Source organism: Nanorana parkeri, unplaced genomic scaffold (assembly GCF_000935625.1).
Source record: "Nanorana parkeri isolate BGI_ZX_2015 unplaced genomic scaffold, ASM93562v1 scaffold409, whole genome shotgun sequence".
NCBI lineage: Eukaryota > Metazoa > Chordata > Amphibia > Anura > Dicroglossidae > Nanorana > Nanorana parkeri.
The window spans coordinates 890,639-908,847 of NW_017306677.1; the positions used below are offsets into that span (position 1 = coordinate 890,639).

At 42.1% G+C, this 18,209-nt stretch overlaps 1 protein-coding gene across 2 annotated transcripts in view; it reads right to left on the bottom strand.

Moving 5' to 3' along the window:
* The window catches only part of RBL2 (RB transcriptional corepressor like 2), a 75,487-nt gene that overhangs the window by 40,589 nt on the left and 16,689 nt on the right, over nucleotides 1-18,209 (bottom strand). For both annotated transcript variants that reach the window (XM_018559653.1, XM_018559652.1), the window contains exon 5: nucleotides 3,320-3,448. In XM_018559653.1, coding sequence (XP_018415155.1) covers nucleotides 3,320-3,448 — 129 coding nt within the window. The remainder of the gene's footprint in view (nucleotides 1-3,319; nucleotides 3,449-18,209) is intronic.

An 18,209-nucleotide genomic window follows, 5' to 3' on the forward strand; every position in this document is an offset into this window, starting at 1 on the left:
ATATATATACTGTACACACATATATACTGTATATTATGTAAACTCCCAGTTATGCTGTACCCACGGGGATTGGTAGGTGCCAGATAACTGTAGTTATCCCCCGCCCGCCATGGCGTCCCAAGCTTCTGGAGACAACAGATGAATGTAAGCAGTCGAGAGAAACAGCCAGACTGCTATTGGCTATTTCAAATTGCAATAGCAGGCTGGCTATTGAAAGAAAGTTCTCTCTCAGGTCCGCTCCTCTGCTCAGTGGACAAGTACAATAGCCAGCCTGCTATTGGCTATTGCATTTGCAATAGCCAATAGCAGGCTGGCTATTGCTCCCGACCGTGGAATCTAGCCGACTCCCGGAAGCAAGATGTAACCAAATAATTCCTAAGCTTACCTGCTAATTACATTTTTTTGTGCACACCATGCAAACGACAATTTTTTAGTGTGCATTGAACCACCGGCAACAAAAAAACAAATCGAGGCCATATGTCCTTGACCTTTTTTTGCCAGTTGCTTGAATGACAGATAATGGGGAATTTACTGTATATATATTTTAGGGTTGTGATCAATGATTCATACTCTGAATGGTTTGTTAGTGGTGTTCCCCAAGGTTCAGTGTTGGGTCCCTTACTGTTTAATCTATTTATAAATTACATAGATTTGGGGGTTAAAAGTACAATTTCTATGTTTGCAGATGACACCATGTTATGTAGTGGAATACAGTCCTTACAGGATGTCTCCATCTTACAAGCAGACCTGAATGCACTGTGCGATTGGGCAACTATTTGGCAAATGAGGTTTAATGTTGATAAATGTAAAGTTATGCACCTGGGGACTAAAAACATGCACGCGTCATACACTCTAGGGGAGTATGTTTGGGGGAGTATGTTTGGGGGAGTCAATGGTGGAGAAAGATCTGGGTGTTCTGGTAGATGATAGACTCAATAATAGCATGCAATGTCAAGCCGCAGTTTCTAAAGCAAGCAAAATACTTTCTTGTATTAAAAGGGGTCTAGACTCCAGAGAGATAGAGACATCATCCTGCCCCTGTACAAAGCATTAGTAAGACCTCAACAGGAATATGCAGTTCAGTTTTGGGCACCAGTTCACAGAAAGGATGTTGTGGAACTGGAGAAAGTGCAAAGAAAGGCAACTAAAATGATAAGAGGCATGGTGGAGCTCAACTATGAGGAACGATTAGCTGACCTGAATTTGTTCTCTCTTGAGAAGAGGCGATTAAGGGGGGACGTGATCACCATGTATAAATACATAAATGGTCCATATAGTGAGCTTGGTGCCAAATTATTCACTTTAAGGTCACTGCAAAGGACAAGGGGGCACTCCTTGTGTCTGGAGGAAAAGAGGTTTAACTATTGACAAGCCGCAGTTTCTAAAGCAAGCAAAATACTTTCTTGTATTAAAAGGGGTCTAGACTCCAGAGAGATAGAGACATCATCCTGCCCCTGTACAAAGCATTAGTAAGACCTCAACAGGAATATGCAGTTCAGTTTTGGGCACCAGTTCACAGAAAGGATGTTGTGGAACTGGAGAAAGTGCAAAGAAAGGCAACTAAAATGATAAGAGGCATGGTGGAGCTCAACTATGAGGAACGATTAGCTGACCTGAATTTGTTCTCTCTTGAGAAGAGGCGATTAAGGGGGGACGTGATCACCATGTATAAATACATAAATGGTCCATATAGTGAGCTTGGTGCCAAATTATTCACTTTAAGGTCACTGCAAAGGACAAGGGGGCACTCCTTGTGTCTGGAGGAAAAGAGGTTTAACTATTGCATACGGAAAGGATTCTTCACAGTTAGAGCTGTAAAAAATGTGGAACAGACTCCCCCAGGAGCTAGTTCTAGCTAGCTCAATTAACTGTTTTAAAAAAAAAATCTGGATGCATGCCTAAGGCCCCATTCACACTGAGCGATTTATCGCGCGGTAATCCGCGCGATATCGCGGATATTTACCGCGCGATATTGCTCTCCAATGGGGCTCTGTCCGTCACTGTCGCGGGTCGTGCGTCGCTACAGCAGGACCCTTTTTCGAGCGGATTTTGCCGTGATTCTAGTTTGCTCAATGCAACCATTTGCGCGATATCGCGCGACAAACTGCGCAATATCGCGCAAAATGCAAATCGCGCGATTTGCGAATCGCTCAGTGTGAATGAGGCCTAAATGTACAGAATATTGCCAGATATCGACTTCTTATAAGTAAAATAAGCACCAGAGATTGTTGATCCGGGGAATATCCTTGCCTTATGGGGTCCGGAAGGAATGTTTTGCCCTGCTGGAGCAAAGTGAACCATGCTTTATAGGGGTTTTTGTTTTTTGCCTTCCTCTGTGGGCAACTTTTTTTGTTGTTATCTCTATGGGTTGAACTTGATGGACTTTTTTCAACCTAACTATGCAAATATAAATATATTAAAACTAAAACATGTCCTAGGAAGACAACAGTGCTTCTCAATAGATACAGCACAGTGAATGAGGATTGTCACTCACTATAGGAAGTGTGCTCCTGGCTGGGTCACCAGGTGAAAGGAAAGGAAAAAGCCTGAAAAATGAAAGTGATACAGCCACCATATGGAAGGACTGGTAAACTGTAACATATTACATTTTTGTTCTTGGGTTTAGATACACTTTAGGCAGTGGGCGGCACTACACATAAAGCACATGTTAAAAAACCTTTTGAAAATCTTCCGAAATATTTCAGCAGCAGCTGAATCTTTTAAGCCACTTCGTGCAAGGGAAATTCTCAATGCGTTTCTGAGATAATTGAGTTGCTTTATCAGGAGTCCAGGAGTAGACATTCTATAAATACATCCATCCCATTGTACACTAGATCATACCGCATTACTCATATTTATGTGGGTGGAGGCACCGTAGGGGATTTTAAAGGTTTCTTTAGCAAGACTGAAATGGTTAAAATCTACCACTGAAAGTGATTTGTTATATGTGTTAAAAGGTGCAAAAATACATAGTTACATAGTTAGTCAGGTTGAAAAAAGACACATGTCCATCGAGTTCAACCTTTAGAGATCCAAAAAAAAAAGCCTAAACAGAACGCTATGCCCACAATTACCCACTGTTGAATACCATAATGAAATCCAGTATGGACGGCACCACACATAAAGCACATGTTAACAATCCTTTTGAAAATCGTCCAAAATATTTCAGCAAAAGCTTCTAAGAGTTAGAAGCTTAACAAAGCTAATAATGCAAAAAAGTGCCTTATGCTGAACATTTTCAGAGGACTCAAGTAAACATCTGTATAAATACTGAGACACTTTACTATCACTTTGGCTGTGTGCATTATGAATTACTTACCTTGGAAGGTGGGATTCAGAAGCTCCCTACGGTTAGGACACAGCAAGGCATTTCCATAGACAAGGTCCAAAGCACAAAGGAGAAGATGGTAAGAATTCACTAAATCGTCACTTATCATTGGAAAGTTTCCTGCAAAACAAAGACAAAAAAGTTCAAACATGTTAACACAAGAGATCATATACTAACCACTCATAAGTGAAATGCTTATTCTTACATATTTCTCCTATCAATGTTATAGTGGCAAAGATATTTTTCTTTTACTAGAGTACAATGTTGCTTATCCCCTAAAAGTTTTTAAAAAATTATTATTATTATTGTAGAATGAGATGAAAATATGCAAATACTATAAACAGTCAACAAAAAGAGCAACTAGAAAAATTAAGAAGGCAATAAGGCCTCATTCACACATGAATCGGCCTGCACGTACAGCTCGGTGCTGCGTGCGGGGCCGTACCAAGTAGCTGCCGGGAAGGACAGGTGCTGCGTGTGATTAGAACGCAGCCCCCGTCCTGCTCTATGGGGCTACGCGGCTGTACGCCCCCCTACGCTCACCTCATTTGCAGGTCCGTAGGGGTGCGGGTTTTCTGGCCGGGACGCATACATGTTCCATTGCGGCGGCGTATGAATACGATCACCCGCACCCCTACGGACCTGCAAATGAGGTGAGCGTAGGGGGGCGTACGGCCGCGTAGCCCCATAGAGAAGGACGGGGGCTGCGTTCTAATCACACGCAGCACCTGTCCTTCCCGGCAGCTACTTGGTACGGCCCCGCACGCAGCACGGAGCTGTACGTGAAGGCCGATTCATGTGTGAATGAGGCCTAAAAATATAAAAATAGTTAAAATGTCAAGTTCTACCTCTCTATTAGCTGATGTATGATCTCAGAGTAAGCGCTTGACAATTTAATAAGATACAGGGACCGTAGATTACTACATCATAAACACTTTCCCCTGCAACCTAGTGATTCAAGTATAAAACACAAAATAAAGGTTCTGCACTATATCCTATGCATGCTTCCATGTAATGTTCTTGTCAATGTTGCATCTCACACCTTGTGACGGGCAAATCGCCACAAAAGAGTTTCAGTCTTTGAGTTTATGATATAAATTGTTTATTATCTTTCCTCAATCTTTTACAAATTCAACATTTTGCATTAGGTGCCCCGGTGGCTTGCTTTTCATCAGGAAAACTACACAATGTATGAAGGACAGAATGTTAAGGTAGCAATAAGGAATAGATTGGTGCATCCAGCTGTTGAAACAGGGGCATACTATATCACAATTGAGATTTCAGGATCTTCGATGATGTACCGTAGATCAGAATTATTCATTAAGAATTATTATTAATCAGAAGATTAGAAACATTATCCCCATTGGGTCTGATCCAATCAACACAGAAAGACTTTATGTTAACACCTGTAGGTTGATTGTTGCTAATCTTGCGAGGACCAACCAACAAAGCTAGTACCAAATTTTTACTTAAGATGTTTAGTACTGCTCTGTTTAAAAGAGAGCTATGGAGTAACCTTTTTCCCCATAATTCTCTTCAGGGTCACAGGAGGACACATACTACTTCCTCCCTTGACCCAAAACTCAGTATATAGTGAGCTATTACTGAGATCGCCACAGCCTGGATGGATCCCGACAAAACTGTTGCAATCCACCCCATTGGCTGATTGACAGCGGGCTCTGCCTATCTAGAGGCAGAGTCAGCTGTGCCTGCCCCCTCCCCCAACCATTCTTCAGCGCTGAGTGTTTTTCACTCACCCCATAATTTTTCCTTAAGTTACTGCAACTCCACAGCGTCCTTGGTTCAAATCTGGGTGCCCTCTGTATGGTTTAGCCTTTGGGTCATGTAATTCTGTTCAGTAGAGATAGACACTGGAGGGTTTATCTTGTGTACTTCCCCATGCGGTGTGTTGTCCTGGGTGGTGTTATGTTCTCATTCTAAGGTATAGGGTGAGATTTACATTTTGTAGGAGGTTCTCCAGCAGGTCTGTCTCTTCATTTTGGAGGATGGAATTTTTTTAAATAATCTGGTTTTTATTGAATGTAGGATGTACCCTTTTATTTCACTGATTACACTTGCAGTTCCCCATCAGGTCCACTTCCTTGCTGTTGTCCCATTGGAACATATTGTATTGATGCGGCAGTTAGTGATTGGTTATGGAGGTATTTAAACATGTTTTGATGTTTTGTGTTTGGCCTGAAAAAGAGAGAGTGTGGGCTCTAACTGTTGCCATTTTTTAGAATTTACATGGTGCTGCTTTTTTTTGATGAGAAAATAATAGTTATTTTTACACAAAATCCTCGGTGTGAGACGCCTTTTGCTGCAATAAGTTGTGGCTAACCCTGTGAATGTCGGTGGGTTGGTGACTACAGCACAAGGAACATTATTGAGACTGTTTGGTGTGCATTCTATGATTTAGTGTTTTCACAAGAAGGAAAAAGTATTAAATACAAGTAGTAAAAGTGGAAGTCAGAGTAGAAAGTGAAGTCAGAGTTCACAAACTCACAAAGGGCTTGGTATTTTCTGTGCTAGCTTAGACACACTGCATAATGTAGATATAAACCACAAAAACAACCACAAAAACAACCACAAAAACAAAGGAAGTCAGATGGCAACTGTATTTCACACGTTAAGTGCAGATGTTAAATAAATAGGCGCAGGCCTTCACAGCTGTTTTGTACTGGTATTAGGTCTATGGTTGACAGTGATAGCCACATTTGCACAGCACTTTTAAGGGGCCCAGATAGGATATTCTAAAGTTATATATTATACTCAACATTTATGAAGTGTCTACAATACCTATATGACCTATTCCTGTAAATTAGAGCTGAATATAAAGCACCTATTGACATCAGAACATGTTTATATGTTCTGAAAATTAAAGGAGAACTATGAGGTGAGTGCTTTTCACTCACCTCATAGTTCTAGCCAACCTGTGACAATGAGACTGCCACAGGACGGCTCAGTAGATCGGGAAGTGAGCGAACACATACTGGCGTTCACTCACTTCTCGATCCTGTCACGGCTCTCTGCCGTGACAGGGGAGGGGCTAGATTCTCCCCTCCCCCGCTGCGATCCTCCAGCGCTGACTGGCGGAACGGACGGGGGAGGGTACAGCTGGCTCTGCCTCTAGATAGGCAGAGCCATCTGTCACTCACTCAGCTGGGAGGATCCAGACATAATTGTCGGGATCCGCTTCAGCTGCGGCGTCTCAGTATACCACGAGCTGTAGCTCGCGGTATACTGAGCTTAGGGTGACGGGAGGACGCTAGTTTGTGTCCTCCCGTTACCCTAAGGAGAACTATGGGGAAAAGCCCTAACCCCATAGTTCTCCTTTAACACTTGGATTAAAGACCATCTCCAAGGAAACTAAATAAATGACCCTTAACCCAAAGTTTAAGTGCTTAGTTTTGCCTAGGGGCTGGAGTAAAGCAGATTTACTTACCTGCTCCCTGCCCCCACCTGCTCCCTAAATGCTGCTAGAACCGTCCACTCAGCCTCCTCTTCCCTGGACTCCAAAAGTTTAGGGACCACTGACGTCAACAAGTCTAATGTAGGTTCCATAGACCTGCATTAGATGTGAGGATGCCAAGAGACATTCCCCAAGTGGAAAGGAAGGGGAGAAGAGGAGAGTGCTGACTGGTGAGGGAGCAAAGATCAGGTAAATAAAACTGCTTTATTCTAGCCCCTAGACAAAAACAAGCATTTAACTTTTGTACTGCGGAGTTAGCCCCACTGCAAGGGAACTTTGTTTAGCTACACAGGAAAATGTTATATAGTATTGTGTTTATCTCTTCTGACAAAGCAGAGATGACCAGATAAAACCACAGGCTTCTCAATACTTCCGCATTGGCAGTAATAAGGAGACCAACTGGCATGCAATGGACACTGAAGGCAAATGTCTTGTAAAGAAGATTCTTCAGAGGGTCTTATCAATCTTTTTTTTTTAATGATCAGATTCCCAAGTAATTCCACTTCTACAGGGGCAAATGGCTTTGATGATCTTCCCTATTGAAACACTGCAAGACACTTATATAACTCTTATCAGTTCCCTGTGCATGTTAAATATCAATCAAACCAGCTGACATTGCTCTTTGACCATCAGCTAACTAGTAATCAGGACATTTCAATCATTGTGCATTTCATTCACAACTTTACTTACAAAAATAAGGTTGCTCCAATGCAATGTTCACTTTTATTTTCTAACGTGTCAGAATAATGTAAAGGTTGGCTACTGCCAAAATCCATGATAATCTTTGAATATTTTGAAAAAATATGCAACCGACATAGGCAAGCTTTAGAGCCATTGAACATAAACATTCTAGAACTATTTACACTTAAGCATTCCACTGTGGTATGTTAAAGTGACACTAAACTCAGGAGTTAAATCGCCAAAATACATCCAAGTACCCTAACTATCGACAATACTGTACCTTATTTGGGTATCACATCGGCTGTAGATTCTTAAATCATCTCTGAATTGGTGCTAACACTGTCTTTCCTTCTGGAGGGGGGCTATTTTTGTTCCCTATGGTCCCTGTGTGTGTTGTAAAGTAGTCACCGTTCCACGCTCGCTCTCATGATAGACTACAATGTCACGTTTAGTTAGCTAATTTGTATTGAAGTTACAGTCCATCACAGGAGCGAGCTTTTTTGAGGATCTACAGCCGAGTGATACACAAATAAGATACATTTTCTTTAATAGTTAAGGTACTTGAATACATTTTTAAGATTCAACTCCTCAGTTTAGTGTCAGTTTAAGGCCCCTTTCACACAGCCAGTCCGATCAGGTCCGCTGTCAGTTTTTCAAGTGGACCCTATTGGATGCCCAATGTAAGTCAATGGGCAGCCGTGTGTAAACTGACTCCAACCAGGTCCGGAAAAACAAACAGAACAGTGTTCTGTTTCACTGGATCGTACCGGATCAAGGGTAATCTGATGTAAACTGACACATGTCCGTTTACATCCGATTCCCTAAGGACAGACATAGGGTGCAGTAATTGAAGTTTGTTACTCCATCGCAAGATGAAAAAAACTGTACGGACACGGATGTCACAGTGGTCACATCCACTCCATACCTCTGTGATCAGGACAGGATCCGTGCATGTGAAAGGGGCCTAATGGACACTCGTTAAAGCATTGTCCTTAGGCAGCCCACTAATTTTTATTGGCCTGCCAGTGCACTACAATGCATGAAAAAACATAAATTACCCATTTTATAAAAAAGCAGTGCACTACAATGCATGGTGCCCTGCTGTAGAATGATTTGGTGGGTCATTCATGATGTATAGCACCACCAGGCACTGCACACAGGGCAGATGTGTTGCCATGCATTGTGAGTGGGTCCTCCCACTATGGAGATAAGCAGTTTAATTGTGTACTTTGCCTGGCAGCCTAGGTCTACATTTACAATTATTAGGGCTGTGGAAATTAAAGATTAATTTGTCGATTAATCGTTAAACTTTTTGATCGATTAAAATTGTTTTGATCGCTAATGAAAACACTCACCTCTCCGCCAGCTTCCGGAAGTCCCGTCGGCGATCCGGTGACGTCACGGACACAGATGTCAGCAGACTCCTCCCCTTCCCCAAGTGGCTCCGTCGGCTAACGAAGGGAAGGTGGGAGGAGTCCGGTGACGTTGATGTCCGTGACGGCTAAGCTAGGGAAGGGGGGTGGAGTACGTTGACGTCGATGTCCGTGACGGCTAACAAAAGGGAAGGGGGGAGGAGTCCGGTGAAATTAAAATGAACTAAGATCACACTAATCCAGCACGTTATTATTCTGAGTTGCCCCACTCAAGCGGCGGCCATATTGAATGGGGCACGTGAGATTAATAACGTGCTGGATTAGTGTGATCCTAGTTCATTTTATTACTTCATTGCTGTGCTGTATGTGTATAGGCCAATGTAGTTGGATCTGTATGTGCGTTATAATTAATCGAAATTAATCGATTAAAAAAAATTTCGATTAATCGAACACGAAAATTTTCATCATTACCAGCCCTAACAATTATGCATGTGTGAACCCGTTTATTTTTTACATTTGTTTTTAATATACATAATAAAATAGGTGCCTACTGTAATACTGGCTAAGCGGTAAAATTAACCATTTAGTCTACTGATATAGTTCTAATGACAGATGTGTCAGTAAAGTGCAAGAACACATTTTTAGACAGAAGAGTCATATGATTAAAACTGCAGACATTAGCAGTCTAATTCCATCTGTTGCTTTTCATCCAATTTTGCTACAACATTACTGTATTTGAATTTTGGATAGTAAAGGGAAGGGTTAAAATTGATCAGATTTTTTTTTTTTTCGGTCTGTCTCTTTTCTCTTCTGGAGATCTCACATCACTTCCTGCAGACACATGGAAGTGAAAATATCTCCAAATTAAAAGGAAATCTTATCTTCACTCCAACAAGTGTCTCAGTTTGAAGATTTCCCCTCTATTGCTGTTCCATTGACAATTCAAAATGTTAGATTTTCAATCACTTACAGTCCCAGTGATGATGGTCGCCAGGACAAGGAGATACAGGGATTCTTCCCAATAGGGATGAGCTCAGGTTCGGACCAAACCCAGTCAGAACCTGAGCTCCTTCAAACAATGAAGTGCCATGGGCACTGCTAACCTATCAGCTCCGGGCCAGGCATTCCTCGCCCAGCAGCTGCATGTAGGGGTGGGATGCTTGTGCTGATGTCATTTACCTAATATGGTCACAAATCCATATTAGGTACTGTAAATGCCATACAGTATACCAAATATAATCATGTAGCTATCCAGATAGCAAGGATAACTTGCCACAAACTTGTGGCAGGTTTAAATTGTAATTGTTGTAAGCTTGCTGCACACATTCCTGGCAAGTTGTAGACTTGCACAACACTTGCAGCACAAGTTCTAGTTGACACTTTTTAAATTTGTAACAAATTTGCTTGGCAAGTCTACAGCAAGAGTCCTGCAGGTTTTAGCAAGAGCACTGCAAGTGTGCAGCACTTTTGCAAAGCACATTGATCTAGAGACTTGCAATGCAGACTTGCTGAAATTGTGCAACACAATTGTGACGCTTGGCAAGTCTAGCAATAGTTTAGCAAGTCATTTTCAAACTTGCAGCTCAATTGCTTGCTATCTGGGTATATAAGGTCAATGATGTCACTGCTTTTGCTAATGTGAAGCTGGGTGCAGAGAATTCCCCACCAGCAGTTGATTAGGCGGCAAAGAAGGAGCTTCCTTCCACGTTTGGGAAGAGCTCCTTCTGAGTTCAGTCAAAACTTGAGCTCATCTCTACTTCCCAGTGGAGGCACAGACAGCAATAAAAACCTGGCAGGGTGAAAACCCTTTCGTACTCTATGCAGAACTAAAAAACAAAATGTTGCGGCTTCAGACACACAATAATACATTTTGAAATAAAATTGTGTAAGGTTGGGGAGCAGAACGAAAATGGTGAAAATGTACTGTAGATTGGTTAAATGACAATAATAAATATACATAATTATTCAGCTAAGTAGGTTCCTTTTACAAAAATAGGTTAACTTTGGTTTAGGGTAGAATAAATCAATGAAAACAGTAGCAAGTCTTTATATATATCTGCAAAATAGATTGCTCTGGCTTATTGTGTTACCTTAATAGCATAATTAGCAGCAACACAAATAAGTTAAACTGACAGAAATCATATTTCCCCTAAAAAAAATGAAATTGCAAATTTTGACCTTTAGAAAGAGGCATCTAAATTTAATAGTTTAGCTAAAAGCTATTTTGCCCTTTCCTCTGTGAATGAATTATTCTTCATCAAGTTAGAGTTGACCTTTATTCTACTCCTTCATTATCCAGGGACAGAAGACATTTGGGAGTTGCCAACCAATTAACCCAACAAGAAAATGATTCCTTCATTGTTCATCATTTCATTTACAGTATTTTTGCTCTCTATATAACTGCATATATATAAGAATTTTCCACTTCCTGAGGACAGATTCCAATTCATTTTTGGTCTTTAGGTGAGAAAAAAGGATCACTAACCATTTTGAACAATCCACTACAACAGCGGTTCTCAACCTGTGGGTCGCGACCCCGTCGGCGGTCGGATGACGATTTGCCAGGGGTCGCCCGGAAGTCTCCCGCTATTGGATAGCGGCTCCCGGCTGCGCGGGAGAGAAACACTTTATCCCGGAAAGGTTTACTCTGCTCGATCGAGCAGAGTAAACCTTTCACTGCAATCTTTTTTTTTTTTCTGACATCGGGGCCGCCAGCCCCGGTAAGTCAGAAACAAAAAAAAACACCATAGGAATGCATAGCTAGATTCCTATTGGCTATTTCACTTTGCAATAGCCAATAGCAAACTAGCTATTGCACCCGACCACTGCTGCTGCCAATCGGCAGAGGGGGACCTGAAGTTCTCCGTCAGGTCCTCTTCTAGTGATTGGCAGCAGCAGAGGGCGGGTGCAATAGCTAGTTTGCTATTGACTATTACAAAGTGAAATAGCCAATAGGAATCTAGCAATGCATTCCTATGGTGTTCTTTTTTTTAATTCTGAAAGTGGTTCTCAACCTGTGGGGTCGCTGTGTGATTTCTGCTGGGCTAGGTGAGAGTCCTCCTCAGCCCTCTCCGTCACGCCGCCAGATGTCGCTGCAGCAGCCGCATCATCCCTAAATTTACCGTTGGGGGTCACCACAACTTGGCAAATGTTACCAAGGGGTTCCGGCCCTAGAAAGGTTGAGAACTGCTGCACTATAAGCTTAGATCCTGATAATTGATTCAAGAGTTTCAAGGTATTTATGTACCGTAATAACAACATTTTATGTTGCAACACATGTATACATATACCTCAATAAAACTGAATTGAATACAAAACACAAACCAAAGAGCCAATTAAATCGATTTTGTAAACTCTTGATTGATTTAGACACTGCCTTGTTTGGCCTTGGTGGACTTTTGGGGATTGCATCTGATCAATTGAATATCTGCATGCTGTGTTAGAGAACTGATTGAAATACAGATCGTTTTTATTGATCGTTTAGATTTTTGACTGATAAAGCGATGATGAAATTGTTTGCATTTGGTCGTACCTAGATTTATATGTGCCTGGTCACCTCTAAGAAAACTGGACTACATGAATATGGAAGCTGCCACTGCCAGCCTCTCCCTCTGAAAATGCTAGTTGTCTGGTTGTTATTGTAATGGTCGTACCCTGGTGAGGTCCGGTGCCGCCGTCCGTCGCGGGCCTGTGCGGGCACGTCGGGTCCTCTCCTCCTCGGGTCGCACACATCGGGTGACGGCCCCTGGTGTCAGTGCCCGGAATCGTGCTGCGCAGGCGCGTTGTGGATCGCCGGCGCCTCTCTCTCTGCCGGGAGATGCGTCCTGCGCAGGCGCGCCCCGTAGCTCCGCCCCCTCTAGAGCGAGCGCTCGGCTTAAAGCCGCCGCTCGTTAGTTGATCGGCGTCCCACTATTGATGTAGGTGGACGCTGATCAACTCAGCACACCACTCGCTCCTTGGACCCCGCAACCTCGTGTCACTACCGCAACTCAGCAGGGCCAGCAGAACCGCAAGTATTCTTTGTTGAAGCACATGCTGGCACCAGGTCTCATAGATAGACTGGAAGACTCTCAGTTGATAGTATTGAAAGCCATTGATGTACTGCTAACCTCATGCTGTTTAAGTCATTGCTGTATTTCTTATATCTTGCTAAGTAACCATCGCAGTACTGCTCAACTCATGCTGTTTAAGTCAGTGCTGTACCGCTAACCTCATGCTGTTTAAACCATTGCTGTATTTCTCTTATCTTGCTAATTAACCATTGCAGTACTGCTCAACCCAAGCTGTTTAAGCCATTGCTGTAACTGCTAACCTCATGCTGTTTAAGCCATTGATGTATTCCTCGTCTCTTGCTAATTAACCACTATTGAACTGCTCATCTCATACTGATTAATCGTTGCGGTACTGATCAGCTCATACTGGTTGATCACCGCTGTGATTACACAGGGTTACTGTGTTACTTGGCACCCTTAACACCAGCGGGGAATGATGTGAAGCAGCTCCCTCTCAGCCTCCTGCAAAAACGGGGCACGTGAGGGTAGCTGCTACTCTGAGACCCGTATCCAGACACCGCAGTTGAGATCCATATTACATAGAACCCCGAGTCCGGGGGGACTATTACACCAGTCCGGGGCGATTATTACAGTACTATTACACCAGTCCGGGGCGATTATTACAGTTATATTGATCCAGTGGCTTTAGTACCCGAACAATTTAGCAGATAAGAGATCTGACTGCTATGTGCTTGCTCCAGGATTGTAACTGAGACAGAAGCCAGAGACAAATAGGATACCAGAATACCTAAAAGGAGGCCAGCAATGGTAGACCTAGAATTCTCTCCATGTACATTGATAGCTATGTGATCTCATTATATTATGAAGAATTTACAAATAATGAGATAGACATGAATATCTTGACAACTGCATAGTGGTAGCGCCACATGATGAATACAAAGTACCTAATGAAGAGTTCAAGCTACCACAGTGTTCTCAGGATGCTATCACATGAATTCTGAGCTTTTAGTTTGGTATCAAACCATTATTCAAGAAGGATAACCTCCGAATAATAGGGCCAACCCCAAATTTTGTTTGCTGGGTATTATTGATCTGCCAGATCTAGATTCATGTACAGAACTAGCCTCACCTAGAATCCTATTTTTAGCTATGAAAATGATTGCTTTGAAGTGGATATCCACAACTTCACCTTCTTTATCAGTGAGGATGGACTGTGCTAATGGGCCTGGCACACTATTCTGGGGTTGGCCTCACATGGTCTAATGAAAACATGCTACTAAGTTCTTTCAAAATTATGGATATCAAACCCTGATATACTACCCTGTAACCGGGAAGTCCAACACACTTACATTGTGACTATGTGGGACAGAAGGCTTGGAAACTACCACCTGTAAAACTATAAACAGTAGTAAAAAGTACAAGACAATATTGTTATGTAATAAACCTATTATGTTTTATTGGCATTTCACTGCGATTACAACAGTGCATTCATTTCCTGGAGGTTTACCTATGTGTTGTGAACTGATTGTCATACACAAACAGCTAGCTCTTTGTTTTATACTGTGGTATATCTCTCCAGATATATTACTGAATGTTACAGAAGTTTTGCAAGTTTCAAGTGTAAGTTGCGCCCTACAGTGATTTATTAGATTTTAGGTGTTATTCCCCCTTGGCCTTGGGAGAGGGATGGGGGTGAAATGTCTATTTTGTACTTTAAAATGTGTAAAACCTACTACAAATCCACCTGATAAAAGGACAACATCTATTGTTAGGGATGGAGGAGGTAAAACTGAGTTTCAGAACTTTTATTAGATTGTAAGCCCTCACTGGCAGGGCCCTCCTTACCATCTTGTATTGAATTGTATTGTAATGTTTTCCTTATATTGTAAAGCGCTGCGCAAACTGCACTAAAAAAAATCCTTAATAATAATAATGGCAACAAAATTCTCACTGTATGGCATACATTGCATGTATAAACAAAGTCATAAATCAATGCATTTTTAAGTATCTATATTCACAGTTCTGTAGATTGCTATTTGCACCCATCAATAAAGCGTGATGGAGTTGTGAAAGAGACTATATTACACAGTAGAAGGTGCTCGTAGTGTAATGGATGTGGTTAAGTATGATTATGACAAAATGCCTATCTCAATAGATCAATTGTAATATATATGTTATTTTGCTATTTGCTCCTGTTCATATTAATCCTTAATCAAAATGGCTGCCTAGTTAGTTGCTCAACTTAGCACCCCTTAAACTATAGGTACTAGGTATATTACGCTCACAATTTTATTTTAAAAATATTTTTAAATGGCTCTAGGAAGCATGAACTCCTTTCCTGGCACCATGCATGTAGAGGGAGTGTGTGTATATACAAAAATATTTTTTACACACGCACACTATACATATATGCACACTATATACAGCACAAGTTGTAAATAATTACACTGAAAGCAGAACTAAAGTCCATAAATACATCCACTCCAGTATTACAACATCCGTGAGCTCCCTTGCCAGTGCTTACATCTTCTTCACAGCAACTTCTGGGTGCCGGGTCTTCGAGCATTTTGATTGGCCAACGTAGGATGATGTAACTCCTGCGCATGAACACAAGCGTTCATTCATTCCGGCACTGAATTGTACTAAGAAAGTACACTCAGCTGTGCATGTGCAGTGCCATGAACATTCTAATGACGATTGTGCACGTGCAGATGAGTTTGATTTATATCAGACAATACATAACATGCCTCTTCTGCCTGCTGAAAGTTTTTTCTCATTTTTTTTCCCCTTGACTGTCACTTTAAAAAGAAACAAAATCTGTTCCTCACCTAACACACACACACCAAGATATTGGACACAGACTGTTACAAAGTGAACTAAATACATACAAAGCACAAGCTGCAAAATAGATGTACATAATCAACATATTACAATTAAAAGAAAAAAGATCTGTTTCCACTAAAACACAAACCAAGATAATAGACAGAGACTGGATGGTACAGTGAATGATTTCACCCCTGGGATACATTTCCTCCTGATACATAAACATGCATACTCCTTTCTAACATACATTGTGCAGCATATGGGAAATAATATACAACGCTTCAGGTTGAACACACCTAGTCTGGATAGGACAGTACACAATCCTGGTCCTTTTAACAAACAATTAACATTTCATCTGTCTATACCTAAATATCCTGAAAATGTTATCATACTCACAGGCTCCAGGCATTTAACAAGCTCTCTGCAAAGTGTACTTGTGCAGTAGCTGTCAGACTCGGGAAGAAAAGCTGAATTGTCTGACAAGGAAGCCGTCTCCTATTGGTCCTCAGATGACACGGAGCATTACACAAACAAGCCCTAACTTGCCTGCTGTAATGTGGTTGCTATGATAAACTGCTAGTAATGTTAGATCTGGTGCTGGCTGGATTACTGAGGGGTTATTAACAATCAGACTGGCTTTACTGATCCATACAAACCATCAAATTACAAAATATTAACCATTTCCAAACCAGAGGGAGAATTTACATAGACCTAAAAAGGTACAGTGCAGCAGAATGAAGTTTTGTGCAGGAAAAAAACTGAGAGATCAGATGGCCTTCTGACTGTTATATATAAGCATATGGATATCAATTAAAGTGATATTACACTCAAAAGGTTTTTATGGCGTTTCAAATGCTGATGCAATCACTTACAATGGATGCTGCACCTTGATGTGTTTCAGCTTCCTGTAGAATTAGCTAGTCCCCTGAGCACTGGCCCTAATATCCTGTTGTAAGGTGCCTCCTTTCCCTTGCAGGGTCCTACGGGGCCGCCCTTGTGAGTGCTAGTGAGCAGTGTGTGTCTCAACAAACACATGGACAAAATAGAGCAAGGCAAATCTCCCTTCTCTGAACTAGAACAGCGGCTGAAGAGTGTGCCACCCCTTGTGATCTTGTACTGGACAGGAAGTTCAGGGAAGCCGAGCAGAGAGTTGGAGCCAGTTGTTTGGAAATATGATGACTGTAAGTGCTTGGGAAAATAATTTAAAGAAATACTTTGCTGGGCAATATATATATTTGTTTGATCTGGTTTCATTATTGAAAAGAAGTTTGACAGTTTAATACTACTTTAAATTGTACAATTCCCATGCATTTGCACGTGCATACATGCCCAACTGTCATTGATTTTCTAGGACAGTCCTGCATCTCTGACCTGATGATGCTGCATCCTGGGTTGTGTCCCAAGATAAAAGCATTCCCCGTACTTTAGTCATTGAGTATGCGCCGTAACTCAAAAAAGGGCATTAGCAGGTAAGAGTGGGCGGTTTCCCGAATAATTAGAGGTGGGACCACCCAGAAAGTAGGTGTAATCTTGGCAGGGGTGCCAAGAAAGTGGCTCTGATCTGGAAGGGTGATTTACAGTGTCCCGCAGGACTGGGATGAAGATGTTGGTAAGTATGCACAGTCTGCAATGTTTGTCAGCCCCTAAAATAATAGCTGTGCACTATATATGTACAGAAACATTAAACGTATACCTGTGTTTATACTGGATCATACACGCTGCCACTTGCCTGCCAGGCAGGTATATCCAAGTGCCAGTGTGTCAATTCTCCTCTCTCTTAGGATAATCTTTTAGCCCCACAATACTAACATACCTCCCAACCTTCAGAGATCAGAAAGATGGACATCTTTTAGCACAAAATATATAGGCAAAGGATACTCCCCTACCACGCCCCACAGTTATACAGGCCATGAATAATTCACATACAAAATATGATTGGTTAACCAGTTGACATCCGCGGTGTTAAACCCCCTTCCCATCCAGGCCATTTTTCAGTATTCAGCGCTGCGGTACTTTGACTGACATTTAAGTGTTTTTTCACCACTATATTTCCTTAAGGGCCCATTCACACATATAGTGGTGATTGGTGTTTTTCCAAAACGAATCAACACCAGTCACTGCTAGGGCACATAGGAAACAATTGTTTTCTATGTGGCCCATTCACACCACAACGCAGGTGTGATGTGTGGTGCAGTGAGCTGTAGAGCCGGCGGATCGCTTGTATGAGGTCCCGGTATGTGCAATCCCCCCCCGCGGCTCCCCCCCTCTCGCTGTCACGCTGGTCCCGGGCTCCGCTGTGCCTGGTGCGAGCCCGCATAGTGCCTCTGTCACAGGGGATCAGAGGGAGATCGGTACACGAGCTCTCTCCGGTCCCCTCTCCGCTGTCAGAATGCGGAACTGATGTATATGACATCACTTCCGCATTCTTGTGTCACTCTCCAGCTTCAAATGCTGGAGAGAAGCTGATGAAGCAGATCTCTGCTTCATCAGCTTCTTCAGAGGGGTCCTAGGTGACATTA